General features: G+C 41.0%; 1 protein-coding gene across 1 annotated transcript in view; it reads right to left on the bottom strand.

Annotated features, from left to right (window-relative positions):
- LOC122561916 (glucagon-like peptide 2 receptor) overlaps positions 1-2,366 on the bottom strand; it is a 73,073-nt gene extending 70,707 nt beyond the window's left edge. The window contains exon 1 of the mRNA XM_043714242.1: positions 1,985-2,366. Within this exon, the coding sequence (XP_043570177.1) occupies positions 1,985-2,092 (108 nt within the window). The 5' untranslated portion in view covers positions 2,093-2,366. The remainder of the gene's footprint in view (positions 1-1,984) is intronic.
- Between the last annotated feature and the right edge of the window lie 14,137 nt (positions 2,367-16,503).

The following is a 16,503-nucleotide window of genomic DNA, read 5'->3' as shown; positions in this document are numbered from 1 at the left end:
GGGGTGGGGTCATGGTCAAGGGGGCAGTAGGAGGAGGTATCTGCGAGCTGGCATTTGGCCTCAGCGGTGTAGAGGTCGGTGCGCCAAACTACTACCGCGCCTCCCTTGTCTGCTGGTTTGATAGTGAGGTTGGGGTTGCAACGGAGGGAGTGGAGGGCTGCGCGTTCCGAGGGTGAGAGGTTTGAGTGGGTGAGAGGGGTGGGGGAGTTCAGAGACAGAAAGGGTCAATGAAAGACAAAAAAAATCACCCAAAACTATGATGAGGAATTTTCTTCTTGTTTTGATCTAACATTTAACATTGTGTTCTTGCATTATATAATTATGAGGGAGTAGAGGGACATATATCACATCATTTAGAAATAGTTTTAAAAGACATGAGGGTAAATGAATACTTGGTGTGATAGTGTAAAACAGATAACAGAAAATTGACAGCTTGATTTGTACTTCTTTTCGATTAACTTCATTTGATATAAAATTTGAGGGAAATTTAAAAGGGCTGCCACCTCATTATCTTTCAATTCTTGAACAAAATCAATATCTACCCTGAAAAGTTCAAAAATCCTTCATTTAAGATCAATAGCTGTAGTTACTTTAAACAGTTCAATGGCTTTCAACTGAGTTGTAAAAAAATGGAAATTACAGAAGTTCAAATGATAATGATCATATAATTTTCTATACAAGACTGGACTTCTGATTTGAGAATGATTTTGGTTGCATTTGAACCAAACTTGTGAAGATTATCAGTCAACTTCCTCAAACTATTTTCAACACTGGCTGTAATATCTTATTCATGTAAGGTCTGCTGTTATTTTATATATTTTGTGGATTAATTATTTGTTATTCTAAATTTTTTTTCAATCAGATGTAGTTTCTTTATGTCTGCATAAGACATAAAGCGGAAAATGGAATTTGTCTGCAATCTGGTGCCACTTGATACAATGTTTTATGCATCTTGCATACCCCCAGTTACCAATGTTTACAATGTCTTTGAAATTAAGTTTAACCAGTGCTGGACACACTTCACTCCTATGAAATTCATATACAACTGATTTAACTTCCAGTTAAATTTAGTGTGTCCAGCCTTAAGATAAGACCTGAAGTCACCTCTCGCAAGATGGAAACATCCCCATTGAGAGCAAGACATTCATGTTTCAAATCAGCAGTGGCTCTTAGCAATGAGTAGTTTTGGTTCTTGAGCCACTGAACCCAGTTCTTCTCCCAGAACAGTAGTATAATGGTTATGTCATGAGACCAGCAATTCTGGGCGGATAATTTAGAACTCAAATTCCAACTCAAAACTGAATTTATACTGACCACTTATTTGCATTTATACCCTGTGTCTTTTGTTAAGTTTTTTCGAAGTGTGTGTGGGGGGGGTCGATTCGAAGAAACGTTTAATGGGATAGCTATGTTGGCCCAGCTTTTGCCTGTATATCATGAGGATATAGGGTTCGATTCCTTATACAGCTACTGTTTCTACTCCCCACCCCCATCCCCTCATTTCCTGAGTTCTTGCGTGTCCACGAGAGCCACTCACGCACATTTACTAGAGTTTTATGAACCACATGCGCCCCAAAACAGACTTTTGATGTTTAGAATGTAAGTTGTGCTCATACTGAGAACTATTCGAGAAAATATATTTGAAAAGAGAAACTTCAGGCAACTTCTTTCTTTCTCTCTCCATTGCTCAATTTAAAATTCCCCACAGTACTTTAAAACAGACGTTTGTCTGCTTAAACAGATTAAGGACTTAGTTAAAAATGCACACGAATACTTCATGCAAATACATTAGCAACAATGCTGAAAACAAAACCCTGGAGAAAATTCAACCTACGTTAGAAATTGTTCTACCTTTAACGTGTCAAGTAATGATCAAATAATAGGGTAAGACCATTCACTGTGTTAATATATATTTTTAACGTGGTTTTGTTTTTTCGAATAGTTTTTTCTTGGATGGTCACTGCACATACTCAGATGCACTTACCTGCATCATTTGTTGGTGTATGGCGAACAGAAAAACTGAAGTTTGTAAACGAATTAGCCACTGGTTTGAACTTATTCCTTCACCCCTGTCTCCTCTGAGGATTTTCATTGCAGTTTGCTTTAGAATAATCCGTTATCAAAGTCCGCAAAGAACTTGCAATTCACTTCCGGGCGGTCCAAAACTTACAGTACTTTATTCCAAAACCTGCCTTCTGAGTCTTTCAATCTGCAACAATTACCTTTAGACACTTAGCTCTTTCTTTACATCAATCAGATGTTTCAAGACCTCTAATTCCCGATTGTCATGACCACATAGTATTTTTTCATTCACAGCCAACGTTAAGTTATTGAAGCAGAAAGTCCGTTCAATGTTGTGGGATTCCTGTCAAGTTTCTAATCCTCAGAGAGAAAGGTCCAGCCTCTGAATTTGCAGGAATTATGCACTGCCTTCTAGGTCCTACTCCCCACCCATCCCAGATCCCTAAACAACTCTCTACCAATCACAGTCCAAAAACGGCAGTCACCATAGAAACAGACGTACACAATTATTATTGTATTTGCATATTGTATTTGTCAGTCACTGATGTACTACTGCTCCTTACATGACACAGGCATCTTTAAAATCAGGCTCAACATTTCAGTTCAACAACTAGATTTTTATCTGACTGCTGGATTGATCAAGAGAGGGCTTTTTCCACGTTGGAAGAAAGTTATCTTCCTGAAATCCCCCATTTTATATTTAAAAAGCAGGTACCAGACACATTTGTGCCACAACTTTAAAGAAAATAATTAGACAGAGTTCTCACCCAGAAGTAAAACAGAGTTGGAAATTAATATACGGGAGCACTGAGATATACAAGTCAAAGCAAAATGCATCAACTCAAAGCAATTTCAATACGTTCTATTGTCCACGAAGGATACTTACCAATATAATATCAGGAGCAAGCACAGAAAGCTCCCGCAAACAGCAACAAGATATCTCACCAGCAAATCAACTTTGAGTCAGTAATGCCAGCACAGCTCACGATACTGACTGCAGTGATATGGTCACACTGCGGACAATGGATGCAAGTTACTGTTCACATTTTAACGTCAACAGATTCGTTTTACAACCAGACTTTAAAAGTATATGTGCTTCACAAAAACTATATTGGTGTGCAATTATCTAGTTTACCAGACAGAAATTTTCCAGCAAATCTTCTGTTATCAATATCCTGGATCTTGTTGGGGCCAGGATACAAACTCTGTCACTTGAGATTTTTGCCCCCAGTCCTCAGCTGGACAACAGTTACATTTTTAAATTGTTGGAAGGTTAGGCTCTACAAGCTGGCTGAAGGCAATAAACATCTGAGACCTAGACAGTGGGATCGAAAATTTCGGTCTTTTATCAGCAAAATTAAAATGCTGAGAAAAAACATATGGGGAAAACAGAAGAGAAAATAGGAATTACTAAATTTAAGAATATGGGGTTGGTTAATTTGATTAGTTGATGATTAGTACATGCTTCAAAATAACCAGAACAATGTAGTCTCAATTCCTGTGCGGGCAGATGTTCTTGAGATCTGCCTTCTTGCCAGTTCAATGCCTGACACAGGGTGGTTCTTCTGGGGTTACATAACCAGTTGGCTCTCTCAAATCAAGAAGGATACAGAGAAGCAGAAGATTGGAATAGGCCATTTAGCTCCTTGAACCTGGTCTGCCATTCAATACAATCATTGAGTTTAATACCCTAACGCCTTCCTCCCCCATATCCCTTGATCCATGTAGCTACACCAGCTGTATCTACGCCCTTCTAGAAATGACACAATATTTTGGCCTCAACCACTTCCTGTGGACTATGATTAATTACCTGCCTAGAGTCAAATCTGTTTATAGAAAGCAACACAAATAAAGACTGGAGTGGAAGCAAAGGAAAAAAAACTTTGAAAACCTTCAACATCACTTCGCTACCTGCACGATTGAAACCCCATCATTTAAATTGTCTTATTTTGGAGCCAGAGAGGTTGAAATGGCAGGAACTGTGTTTCATTATTTTTAGACCTGCCATAAAAATATATGGATTGGCATGAATCATAGTGATGTTTTGCAGGTCATTAACTTTGTTTCTGATGTTTTAAAATAAGAATTGATTTTGTTGGCTCTAATTTTACTTGCCTCCCCCCACACTTTTCTCTTTTTTTAATGTTAAAAGTAAAAACAGAAAACCAATGTTTTGAAATTAACAGTAACAACCAACTTTAAAGGTGTTTACCAATATTTTATGTGTAGTTTAACAATGTTATTGTGTCATGATGTACTACTGTCTACATAGAAAGAATTTAAGAATTTAATATGCGTGACAGTAGGAAGAACATAGTCAGCAATTAGATGCGAGGTGAGTTTTGCGTTCATTTGACATGTCTTGAGCTGCTAGTTTAAGGTTATTTTTATTCAACCTTTTCAGATATGTTATGACCTCTGCGGCACATGGAACTCAAACCTAGACCTCCTAGTCCAGAGGTCTGGATGCTACAACCATATCGCACGATCTCAAAGTCAGTCCATTTAATGATAGCTTTATGCGATTAAGTATTCATGAGACTCTCCTGCCAGAGAACTTTGTTGAAGTGACTAACCTGTTCAGTTCAAATTCCGTTTTTAACCTCCACAATCACTTGATTAAGGAGCGGTGCTCCGAAAGCTAGTGCTTCCAAATAAACCTGTTGGACTATAACCTGGTGTTGTGTGATTTTTTAACTCAGTTCACATTAGATTGTATCACTTTTAACAATGCAATAGAATGTCATGTGAACATATTGCGCAAGTAATCATTTAATAATATCACAAACAGTCATTTTTGATTTTAGAAAATATAAGATATAGAAGGTGTATAGAAGGATGGAGGCAGTCAGTTGGGTATTGAGTGGCAAGCCCAGTTGGATCCTATGTCATCCCTCCTCCTCCAATTTTTGTCAGAATGAGTCCAAGTTCAGTGGGGATTCATTCCCACTACTACACACCATATTGTCTGATGGGAAAGCAATTGAGATAATTAAAAGAAAGTAATTAAATCCCTTTCTAAATAAAACCTCATCTTACCAATCAATCTTTAATATAGACATACATGCACCACCTCAACACCTAATGAAATATCCATCCCATTCACAACAGAGTCAAATTCATTCACTAGTGGACAGTAATCAATAAAACCATAAAATGAGGTCATATCTTTATGCTTTCACCGGCCTTTCTGGTCAAGGTGTGCAGACTAATGGAATCTTGCCTGATCTAGAGAACACAGGCAAAGTCTTCCCAGGCACTGAATGATGTGGGCATTGAGAAAAAAATTGGGAAAAATCATCTCTGGTGGAGAGTGAGGGGATTCACAAAAAGGCAAGAACAAAAAGTCCCATTTTTCAACCAACTGTTGAATAGTGCATTGAGATTTTGATCAGTGATTGCTGAGACCTCTATTGCCATCCATTATCATTCATTAACATCTCAGTCTTAGTTAATCTCACCCCATCGTCCCTTCTGATAAATAGAAACTAGATGGTGACAACTCCTGGTGAGAAAATCAGAATGATACTTCATGACTCCAGCATGTTCATTCCAATTTGCACATCAGTAACTAACTGTTAACTTCAAGGACAGCATCGACACACACCACCCATCCATGACCTTGGCATCCAATGCTTCTTACTTGGTTATTGGGATGTGGATGTTTGGCCATCAACTCATGAGCAGACATAGTCTTCCCCAGATCCTCTCCTCAAAGTAAGGAGCTGAATGTCGGGCCAGGATCCTCTCCTCAAAGTAAGGAGCTGAATGTCGGGCACCACACCACCAGTCCTGGCTTTCCCTGCCCTACTGAGGGCCATTTCCTTTTGGAATGAGACAAAGAGAGAGATTGAGTGAGATGAAAGTGTCTAGTGTCAGTGCATGTGGGGGTAAGTGGCCAAGGTGCTCTGAGATACTAAGTAGGCAGCCATCATCCACTGTCAGTAATCTCGGAGGGATTGGAGAGGGTGAAAGTGAATGAAGGAAAATGTTGCATGCAGTTGTGAGAGTAGTAGGCCATGACGTTTGATGGGAGTGTGCTACAGCAACGTTAGAGTATGAGGCAGCAGTGAGAGAAAGAAGATGCTGGCACTTTGTGGAGTGGAGAATGTCACTAACCTTGTTGTGGAACTGCTGGGCACTACCATTTAAATTGCACTAACCGAGGAGGCAACTTTGGTAATGGCTGATAGATTCTAGTCTCATAGTCTCTGCTGCTGGTCTTGGGTAAACCCTCCCCTGCACTACCCCATCCTGGAGGACTTTCAAGTCCCTGTGCACAGATCAAGGTGCCAATTTTCCTTTGTTTGACATGTCTGGGCCAAAGGCCATGAGGTTTGCAGAGCTCCTCTGGACTGTCAGTACTTGACTGGATGCACAACTAACTGTTAAATATAGACAAAATTAAAAATCACACAACACCAGGTTATAGTCCAACAGGTTTATTTGGAAGTACAAGCTTTCGGAGCGCTGCGCCTTCATCAGGTAACTAGTGGGGCAGGAACATAGGACACAGCTTGTACTTTCAAATGAACCTGTTGAACTATAACCTGGTGTTGAGTGATTTTTAACTTTGTCAACCGCAGTCCAACACTGGTACCTCCATTTTATGTTAAATATGGCACTGGCACCCAGGAGATCTCAACAATGAGGAGCACATCTGCCTATAGTGAGTGAAAAAGGTAAATGTAAAGTCAACATAGTCACAATAGCTACAACAGACCATAGGGCTGCTCTCTCTTCAGAGAGAGACAACTGATGGTGATTTGACCTGAGGGTCACCATGCCTCAGGCAAGGGGAGAAATTGAGAAGGTGGGACATTCATGGTAACCTCAGGCAATGCAGAAATGCTTGGGAGAATGTGATGACTGGTACACCATAGAGGGGTAGTGCAAGGTTAGGAAGCTAGACTTGCAGAGAGAAATCCACTCTGAAACTTGTCAAAATTGAAACCTAGCTCAGTTCTGGTAAAATTCAGCCCACATTTTTGTATCTTAATATTGGAAAATAAAAATTGAAGGATAAATTACAGCCTCTTCAGTCAGTTCTATTATTCAATGATATCATAGTTGATATGTATTTTACTTCCAATTTTCCTCATGGCGAACCATCCTTTAACACTGTAGTTGAGCAAACATCTACCCATTATTATTTTCAAGTTAATTTAGAACTTAGAGTCCCTACAATGTGGAAACAGGCCATTTGGCCCAACATGTCCACACTGACCCTCCAAAGAGAAACCCACCCCATTCCCCAACCCTATTATTCAACATTTACGGAGTTTTCAGAAGATTTATAGCTCACGTTGAGGTTCTGGGTTGCTGTGACCTATCCACACTCCTTCTCAAGACCAATAATTCTGTGGTGCAGCATCCAGAAGTGCATCTAGTCCTCTTGACTGGTTGAATAATCCCCAAACACAACAGTCAGATTCAAAAATATTTTTTGGATAATCAAAAGGGTGTGTTTGATGAAGCAATGTCATCAGCACGCTTACATGATCATCATCAGTGATCATGTTACCTAACATAGCGACGAAACATCTGAAAACAAACCTTCCAGCTCAGCATGCAAACTTACATCCAGATTCTACATTTACCCCTAACTAGTGAACCGAACCTACACATCCCTGAACACTATGGGTAGTTTAGCCTGGTTAATTTACCTAACCTGCACATCTTCAGATTGTAAGAGGAAACTGGAACACCCGGAGGAAACCCAGGCACCAAGGGGAGAATGCGCAAACTCCACATGGACAGTCACCTGAGACTGGAATCGAACCCAGGTCCCTGGCGCTGCGAGGCAGCAGTGTTAACTACTGAGTATTAATTGAATCCTTTGCTTTCTGTGGAAGAGAATCTTGCACTTTAAATGTCCTTTGTGATAAGAAGCATTTTCTGACACCTTTTTGATTGGTTAGCAGCTCCGGTTTATCTCTTAACTTTAATCATACAGGAACTATGTGCTCAGTTCATGTAAGCTCTTCTTAAAATCCATCCTGGGTTGCTGTGACCTATCCACACTCCTTCTCAAGACCAATAATTCTGTGGTGCAGCATCCAGAAGTGCATCTAGTCCTCTTGACTGGTCGAATAATCCCCAAACACAACAGTCAGATTCAAAAATATTTTTTGGATAATCAAAAGGGTGTGCTTGATGAAGCAATGTCATGAGCACGCTTGTTCGAACTTGATCTATAACTTCACTGACCTGGACAGCACAGAGACCTTACCCACACCTTCCCCTCCTCTTGTTGGCATTGCACAGATTTATCACATTGAACTTGACCAATATAAATGCAAAATGCTGGAAATTCATGGCAATGTTGATTTACCTGAGTCCTGGCAGTTTATTCAGTTCTCATATTTGATTTCCTCCATTTAACAAAAATGTATTCCTCTTTTACATGATTGATAACCTCAAGTGTAGCTACAAAACACAACCCCCAGCTACCACTTTATTTTAAGTGACTCACTAATAGAGCGAGAATAAACCAATATATTATTCTAGCTCATTGACTGCTGTCCAGAAATAGAAGCTATTCCTGCTAAGTCACTGTTGCAACCTGAGTCAAGCAGTTCACCAGTAATGTAAATATGCAATAGCCAGATACAATAACAGTGCTCCCACATTTACAGTTTTCATTATTCAAAGGATCTGAGCCACAGCAAACATCTGAATGCTGATATTGGCCTGCGTGATAATCAAAAGTGTACATTTGCTCTCAAAACCCCACCTTACTGTGAACGCCTCAACATTTTGCTGTAAAATGTCTCGGACCATGAGGACACCACCAGGGCTCAGCAAATGCTTCCCTTGTTTGCTCTTGCTGCCCTTGCGTCACGGAAACAAATGTAATGACTTGCTTAATTGAACGATGCATTAGTAACATAAATAGTTGTGAATACTAAGGTACATCTCTTAATTTGCCACACATAAATCTTGTCTCTTAAAGGAAATGACGCACACCAAGCCCGGCTCACTTATGATTTGGCAGCTCTCCAATACTGCTATCACCTGGAGGGGAAAACTTCTGTCGGTCAAATACTCAGGTGTACACAAAAGTATAGGTGTGGGCTATGAATGTCAGCTTCTTAGCATTTCATTTGGCATTAGGAGAACACCTTCATGAACAAAATGGTGTCTGTGGTGCAAAGGCACTCTCGAAGTGTTCCTATGAGTTGTCCAGCTGACATTTTGTTGAGATTGTTAGCGCGTATGTAAAAATGCCAGAAGAACGAAAAGTGACTTTAATTCACATGCCATGCTGATTTGACCACATCATTGTTATTTTGACCTCAGTGTTTCAATCATTACCATCTCTTAACAGGCATTCACCATCTGACAAGGGCACCTGTCCTACCTATGCCACTTGCCCTGCCTCCAGGCCACTTGTACCTGCTCTCTCTTATCAAATGCAGATTCCAAATCTAGGCTATCCTTTAATACCTGTAACCATAAGAGTGAATTACATTATTTGTTCCACTTTATCGCCTTTCCGATCTTCTACCTCTTACTTTTCCACCACTGCTCTGCCAACTTGTGATAGGTGTTTAAAATTGAGAAAATACCCAAGTTGAAGGCTGTGCTGAGGGGATAGGATGAGCGTTTGAAAGAAAGATGCAAATCCTTCTCCCATCTGCAACTTCTAACTCAACAGAGACTGTATCATCTGTGAGAAGGGGAGATATAGTGAAGAAGATTAGATTGCATTTCATTCTGAGTGATTGATAGTGGGCACTCTCTCCTCCTGCTCTGAACACATCTGAAACAAAACCAAAATACAGCTGATGTTCGAAATCTGAGCTAAACCAGAAACTTCTGCTTCTTTTTCCTCTGATGCTAACCTGTTGACTGTTTCCAGCACCTCCTGCTTTTATTATTAAATTGATTATTAGCTTTTCAGCATGATACTTCTTTGCCTTATTGGCCAGTTTTTGCTGATCACTTCCCCATCTCTTCTGCTGCCTTGAGCAATGTGCAATAATTACTTGCCAGTACAACATTGGAAAAACATCTGAACTCCTTTAGTTAATTGCTTCCAATAAGTAGGATTTGATTGAGAACCCACCGTGAGGGAAGCATGTGGTAAGACTCAATTATTTTTCCAAGTGCAATTGTGCTTAGAGTTGGTTTGAAGATATTTTTGGAATGCAACCTATATGGACAGAAGATTGATAAACTAGCCCATAGCACCACCATCATATTTTTTAAAAGTGCAGAGACCTTTAAACCAACAAGAGAGTACAGTTAAGATTAAGATGTATGGCATTACGGATAATGTATTAGCATGGATAGAGGATTGGTTTACTAACAGAAAACAAAGTGTGGGGATAAATGAGTGTTTTTCTGGTTGGAGATCCATAGCTAGTGGTATGCCTGAGGGATCAGTGTTGGGACTGCATTTGGTTACAATTTACTTTGATGATTTGGAATTGGAGACCAAGCACAGTATGTTAAACATCACAGATGACATTAAGATGGATGGTAGAACAAAAGGTGCAGAGAACACTGAAAGTCTGCAGAGGGATATAGCTAGGTTAAGTGAGTGGGCAAGGGTCTGGCAGATGGAATACAATGTTGGTAAATGTGTGATCAAACTGATTATCAGTTTGGAAGGAATAACAGCAAAATTGCTGATTAATTAAATGGTGAAAAATTGCAGCACGCTGCTGTGCAGAGGGACCTGGGTATCCTTGTGCAGGAATCACAAAAAAGTTGGTTTGCAGGTACGGCAGGTAATTAAGAATGCAAATAGAATATCATCCTTAATTATAAGAGGGATGGAGTTTAAAAACAGGGAGGTTATGCTGCAGCTGTGCAGGGTGCTGGTGAGGCTACACCTGGAGTACTGTGTGCAGTTTTGGTCTCCTTAATTGAGAAAGAATATTCTGTCACTAGAGGGAGTGCAGACGAGGTTCACTAGGTTGATTCCAGAGGGTTGGCTTATCAGGAAAGACTGAGTAGATTAGGTCCATACTCATTGGAATGTAGAAGATTGGAGAGGGGGGGGATTTTATTGAAGCATTGAAAAATATGAAGGAAAAAGATAAGATAGAACCAGGGGACATAGACTCAAAATAAGGGAATATAGATTTAGCACTGAGTTAAGGAGGAACTTCTTCACCCAAAGGGTTGTGAATCTGTGGAATTCCCTGCCCCATGAAGTAGTTGAGGCTACCTCATTGAATGTGTCTTTGGCAAAGATAGATAGATTTTTGAACAGTAAAGGAATTAAGTGCTATGGTGAGTGGGTGGATGAGTGGAGCTGAGTGCACAGAAAGATCAGCCATGATCTTATTGAATGGTGGAGCAAGTTCGAGGGCCAAATGGTCTACTCCTGCTCCTAGTTCTTAAGACTTAAAAGATTAGGATGTTACTATTTGGGTGACTGTCCCCATGATTGCTCACAGCAGGCTGCAGTTTCCATCAGCAAATCTACATTTCCTATCAGGTTGAGTTTATCATTGTCAGCATCTAATGAGTGGCGATAACTCATATATATTTGTACTGCATATAGGAGAAGTCAAGAAGGTGCCCGTCATATTTTCTTGTTCTTCAACAAATAACACTAGCTGTTAGACCATATGACTGTAGATTAAAACTTCCTAAATAGTCTATCACAACAAATAATATGTAATAACATCAATACCTTGAATAGTTTCTAAAAGCAAAATAACAAAGTGCTTGAATAACTTGTGTTGATGTGTATGATTACTTTCATGCACTGAATAAGATGCAAATGAGACACCACTTCATTCTGTACCTCCCAAGTTGCAATATTGTATTGGCATCACTATTAGACAGTGAACATTTGTTGGAAAGCGATTGAGTGGCAAGCAGAAATATATTGTCCAGAGGGCGGCGAAGGAGGGCACAGGACTAGGAGCAAATAGTTAACTGGAAATTTGGCATTTTTACCTACATTACACATTTTTCAGGCACACGGTGGCACAGTGGTTCGCACTGCTGCCTCACAGCGCCTGAGACCCGGGTTCAATTCCCGCCTTGTTGGGCCGAAGGGCTTGTTTCCACACTGTAAGTAATCCAATCTAATCTAATCTAATCATGACCAATAAACAATAGCAAAGGAAGTAAAACACAAATAACAAACAAAAATGGCTCAAAGACTTCTGTTGTTTCACCATTTTTTGAAACAGCATACACAAAACTTAAATAAAACACAGAACTGCAGAAGCTGAATATCTGAAACAAAAATTGTGAGGGAAACTCAGCAGAACTGGCAGTATCTGTGGAGAGAAAGCAGAGCTCATGTTTAGAGTCCAGTGATCCTTCTTCAGAACAGGATCAAGAACAGCTTCCTCTCCACTGTTATCAGAACTATGAATGGACCTTTCATATATTAAAGTTGATTACATCTTCTTTGTAGCTGTTGTTGTGGTGCTGTTCGCCGAGCTGGGAATTTGTGTTGCAGACATTTCGTCCCCTGTCTAGGTGACATCCTCAGTGCTTGGGAGCCTCCTGTGAAGCGCTTCTGTGATGCTTCCTCTGGCATTTATAGTGGTTTGTCTCTGCCGCTTCCGGTTGTCAGTTCCAGCTGTCCGCTGCAGTGGTCGGTATATTGGGTCCAGGTTGATGTGCTTGTTTATTGAATCTGTGAATGAGTGCCACGCCTCTAGGAATTCCCTGTCTGTTCTCTGTTTGGCTTGTCCAAGAATAGTAGTGTTGTCCCAGTCGAACTCATGTTGCTTGTCATCTGAGTGTGTGGCTACTAAAGATAGCTGGTCATGTCGTTTCATGGCTCGTTGGTGTTCATGGATGCGGACCATTAGCTGTCTTCCTGTTTGTCCTATGTAGTGTTTTGTGCAGTCCTTGCAAGGGATTTTGTACACTACATTGGTTTTGCTCATGCTGGATATCGGGTCCTTCATTCTGGTGAGTTGTTGTCTGAGAGTGGCTGTTGGTTTGTGTGCTGTTATGAGTCCTAGTGGTCACAGTAGTCTGGCTGTCAGTTCGGAAATGCTCTTGATGTATGGTAGTGTGGCTAGTCCTTTGGGTTGTGGCATGTCCTCATTCCGTTGTCTTTCCCTTAGGCATCTGTTGATGAAATTGCGGGGGTTTCCGTTTTTGGCAAATACATTGTAGAGGTGTTCTTCTTCCTCTTTTTGCAGTTCTGGTGTACTGCAGTGTGTTGTGGCCCTTTTGAATAGTGTCTTGATGCAACTTCTTTGTATGTGTGGGGGTGGTTGCTTTCGTAGTTCAGGACTTGGTCTGTGTGTGTGGCTTTCCTGTATACCTTTGTGGTGAATTCTCCATTCGGTGTTCTCTGTACTCTCACGTCTAGGAATGGGCGTTGGTTGTCCTTTTCTTCCTCTCTAGTGAATCGGATTCCTGTGAGTGTGGCGTTGATGATCCGATGTGTGTTCTCTATTTTATGTTTTTAATGATTACAAGGGTTTCTCCCAAACTTTGAATCTTTGTAGCTGTAATACCATATTTTACATTCTGTTTTACTATCCTACTGTACTTAAGTAAAGCATGTTATGTCTGGTTGGTACGCAAAGCAATACTTTTCATTGTATCACAGTACTTGTGACAATGTTAAATCTGCTTTCTCTCCACAGATGCTGCCAGACTTGCTGATTTTCGCCAGCAATTTCTGCTTTTGTTTCACAAATAGCTGAATTATGCAATTGTTGTGCGCATATGAGTATTGAGGTTCCTATGGTCAATGTTGGTGCTTTTTACTTCTCTTTTATTTACTGATCAGAAATGGAATTCAGATTCCTCATTATCCACACATGATAAAGGCTAATGCTTTTAACAACATTGGTCTATTACACATCTTAACGTCAGATGTTTTTCATTGCTTCACATTTCTCAGGAGCTGTACACACCTCACACACATCAAGAGTAGCTGTTCTGTAGTACCTACTTGAGTAATTAACACTTTTGCACATTGTGAACCCTATGACTGTTGGTTCTGAAGCAAAGTTTAATCAGATTTTGAATACACACATATGGTGACTGCATTAATCTGAATTACAATTCCAATTTTACCTAGGAACAAAACCTTTCAGGAACGAGAGTCTGTGCTTGATGGTGTGAGGTTTGTAAATCTTTTTAAATTGGGAGACTTTCTATCTTTTGGTCTCCATTCTCTGTACACATCAAGGCCGTCTCTATAAGACTTGATTCTTTCTCAAATGACCTAACCTTAACACACAAAACTATACCACCCCAGGGGAATGGAAACAGTCCAGCTGTTACAAAGCCTGTTCCACAATTTTGTTTGGGAGATTGCCTCCTGGGGTCATGTTTAGGTTCAAAAAGTGTGGCGTTGGAAAAGCACAGCAGGTCAGGCAGCATCTGAGAAGCAGGAGAGTCAAGGTTTCAGGCATAAGTCCTTTGTCAGGAATGTTGAGGGGGAAGGGGGCTGAGAGATAGAACATAGAACAGAGAACATAGAAAAGTACAGCACAGAACACTTTGGCCCACGATTTTGTGCCGAGGTTTAATCCTAATGTAAAATGTAGTAACTTAACCTATGCACCCCTCAACTCACTGCTATCCTTGTTCATGTCCAGCAGTCACTTAAATGTCCCTAATGACTCTGCTTCCACCACCACCGCTGGCAATGCATTCCATGCATTCATAACTCTCTGCGTAAAGAACCTACCTCTGACGTCTCCTCTGTACCTTTCCCCTAATATTTTAAAACTATGACCCCTCGTACCTGTCAATCCTGCCCTGGGGAAGAGTCTCTGGCTATTGACTCTATCTATTCCTCTCATTATCTTGTACACCTCGATCAAGTGTCCTTCCTTCCTCCTCTTTCCAGAGAGAAAAGTCCGAGTTTTTCCAACCTTTCTTCATAAGGCAAGCCCTCCAGTCCAGGCAGCATCCTGGTAAACCTTCTTTGCACCCTTTCCAAAGCCTCTGTATCTTTCCTATAGTCAGGCAACCAGAACTGGACACAATATTCCAAGTGTGGTCTCACCAGGGATATGTACAGCTGTAGCAAAACCTCACAGCTCTTAAACTCGATGCCCCTGTTAATGAAAGCCAAAACACCACATGCTTTCTTAACAACCCTATCCACTTGGGTGGCAACTTTGAGGGATCTATGTACCTGCCCACCCAGATCCCTCTGTTCCTCCACACTGCCAAGAATCCTGTCTTTAATCCTATATTCAGCATTCGACATCGACCTTCCAAAATGCATCACTTCACATTTATCCAGGTTGAACTCCATCTGCCATTTTTCAGCCCAGCTCTGCATCCTGTCTATGTTGTGCTGCAGCCTGCAATAGCCCTCGATACTATCGACGACACCTTCAATCTTTGTGTCATCTGCAAATTTACTAACCCACTCATCAACCTCCTCATCCAAGTCATTTATAAAAGCTACAAAGAGCAGAGGCCCAAGAACAGAGCCTTGCGGGGCCCCACTCAACACTGACCTCAAGGCAGAATACTTTCCATGTACAACCACTCTTTGCCTTCTGTCAGCCAACCAATTCTGAATCCAGATAGCCAAATCTCCCTGTATCCCATACTTCCAGACTTTATGAATGAGCCTATCATGGGGAACCTTATCAAATGCCTTGCTGAAGTTCATATACACCACATCCACTGCTCGACCATCGTCGACCTGTCTTGACACCTCCTCAAAGAACTCAATAAGATTTGTGAGGCATGACCTGACCCTCACAAAGCCATGCTGACTGCCTTTAATCACGGTATGCTTTGTCAAATAGTCATTGATCCTATCCCTCAGAATTCTTTCCAAAACTTTGCTGACCACAGACATAAGACTGACTGGACTGGAATTGCCTGGACTGTGATTTCCCTATTACCCTTCTTGAAAAGAGGAACAACATTCGCCTCCTTCCAATCCTCCAGTACGGCTTCCGTGGGGAGTGAGGAGGCAAAGATCTTCGCCAATGGCTTAGCAACCTCCTTTCACGCTTCCTGGAGCAGCCTAGGATAAATCTGGTCTGGCCCTGGGGAACTATCAATCTTAATGTTTTCCAAAACTCCAAACCTCATCAATCTTTATCTGGTCCAGCCCGTAACCCAGCTTCTCAAAGTTCTCATTCACAACAAGGTCCCTTTCCTTAGAGAAAACTAAAGCAAAATACTCATTCTGGACTTCCCCTATCTGCTTAGACTCCATGCACAAGTTCCCTACTCTGTCCCTGATCGGCCCTATCTTACATAGAACATAGAACATAGAAAAATACAGCGCAGTACAGGCCCTTTGGCCCTCGATGTTGCGTCGATCCAAGCCCACCTAACCTACACTAGCCCACTATCCTCCATATGCTTATCCAATGCCCGCTTAAATGCCCATAAAGAGGGAGAGTCCACCACTGCTACTGGCAGGGCATTCCATGAACTCACGACTCGCTGAGTAAAGAATCTACCCCTAACATCTATCCTATACCTATACCTTAATTTAAAGCTATGCCGCCCCCTCGTAATAGCTGACTCCATACGTGGAAAAAGATTCTCACT

The sequence above is a fragment of the Chiloscyllium plagiosum genome, chromosome 24, assembly GCF_004010195.1.
Source record: "Chiloscyllium plagiosum isolate BGI_BamShark_2017 chromosome 24, ASM401019v2, whole genome shotgun sequence".
NCBI lineage: Eukaryota > Metazoa > Chordata > Chondrichthyes > Orectolobiformes > Hemiscylliidae > Chiloscyllium > Chiloscyllium plagiosum.
Note: the sequence above shows the minus strand (reverse complement) of the source record. Positions and strands in the feature narration are given on the sequence as shown.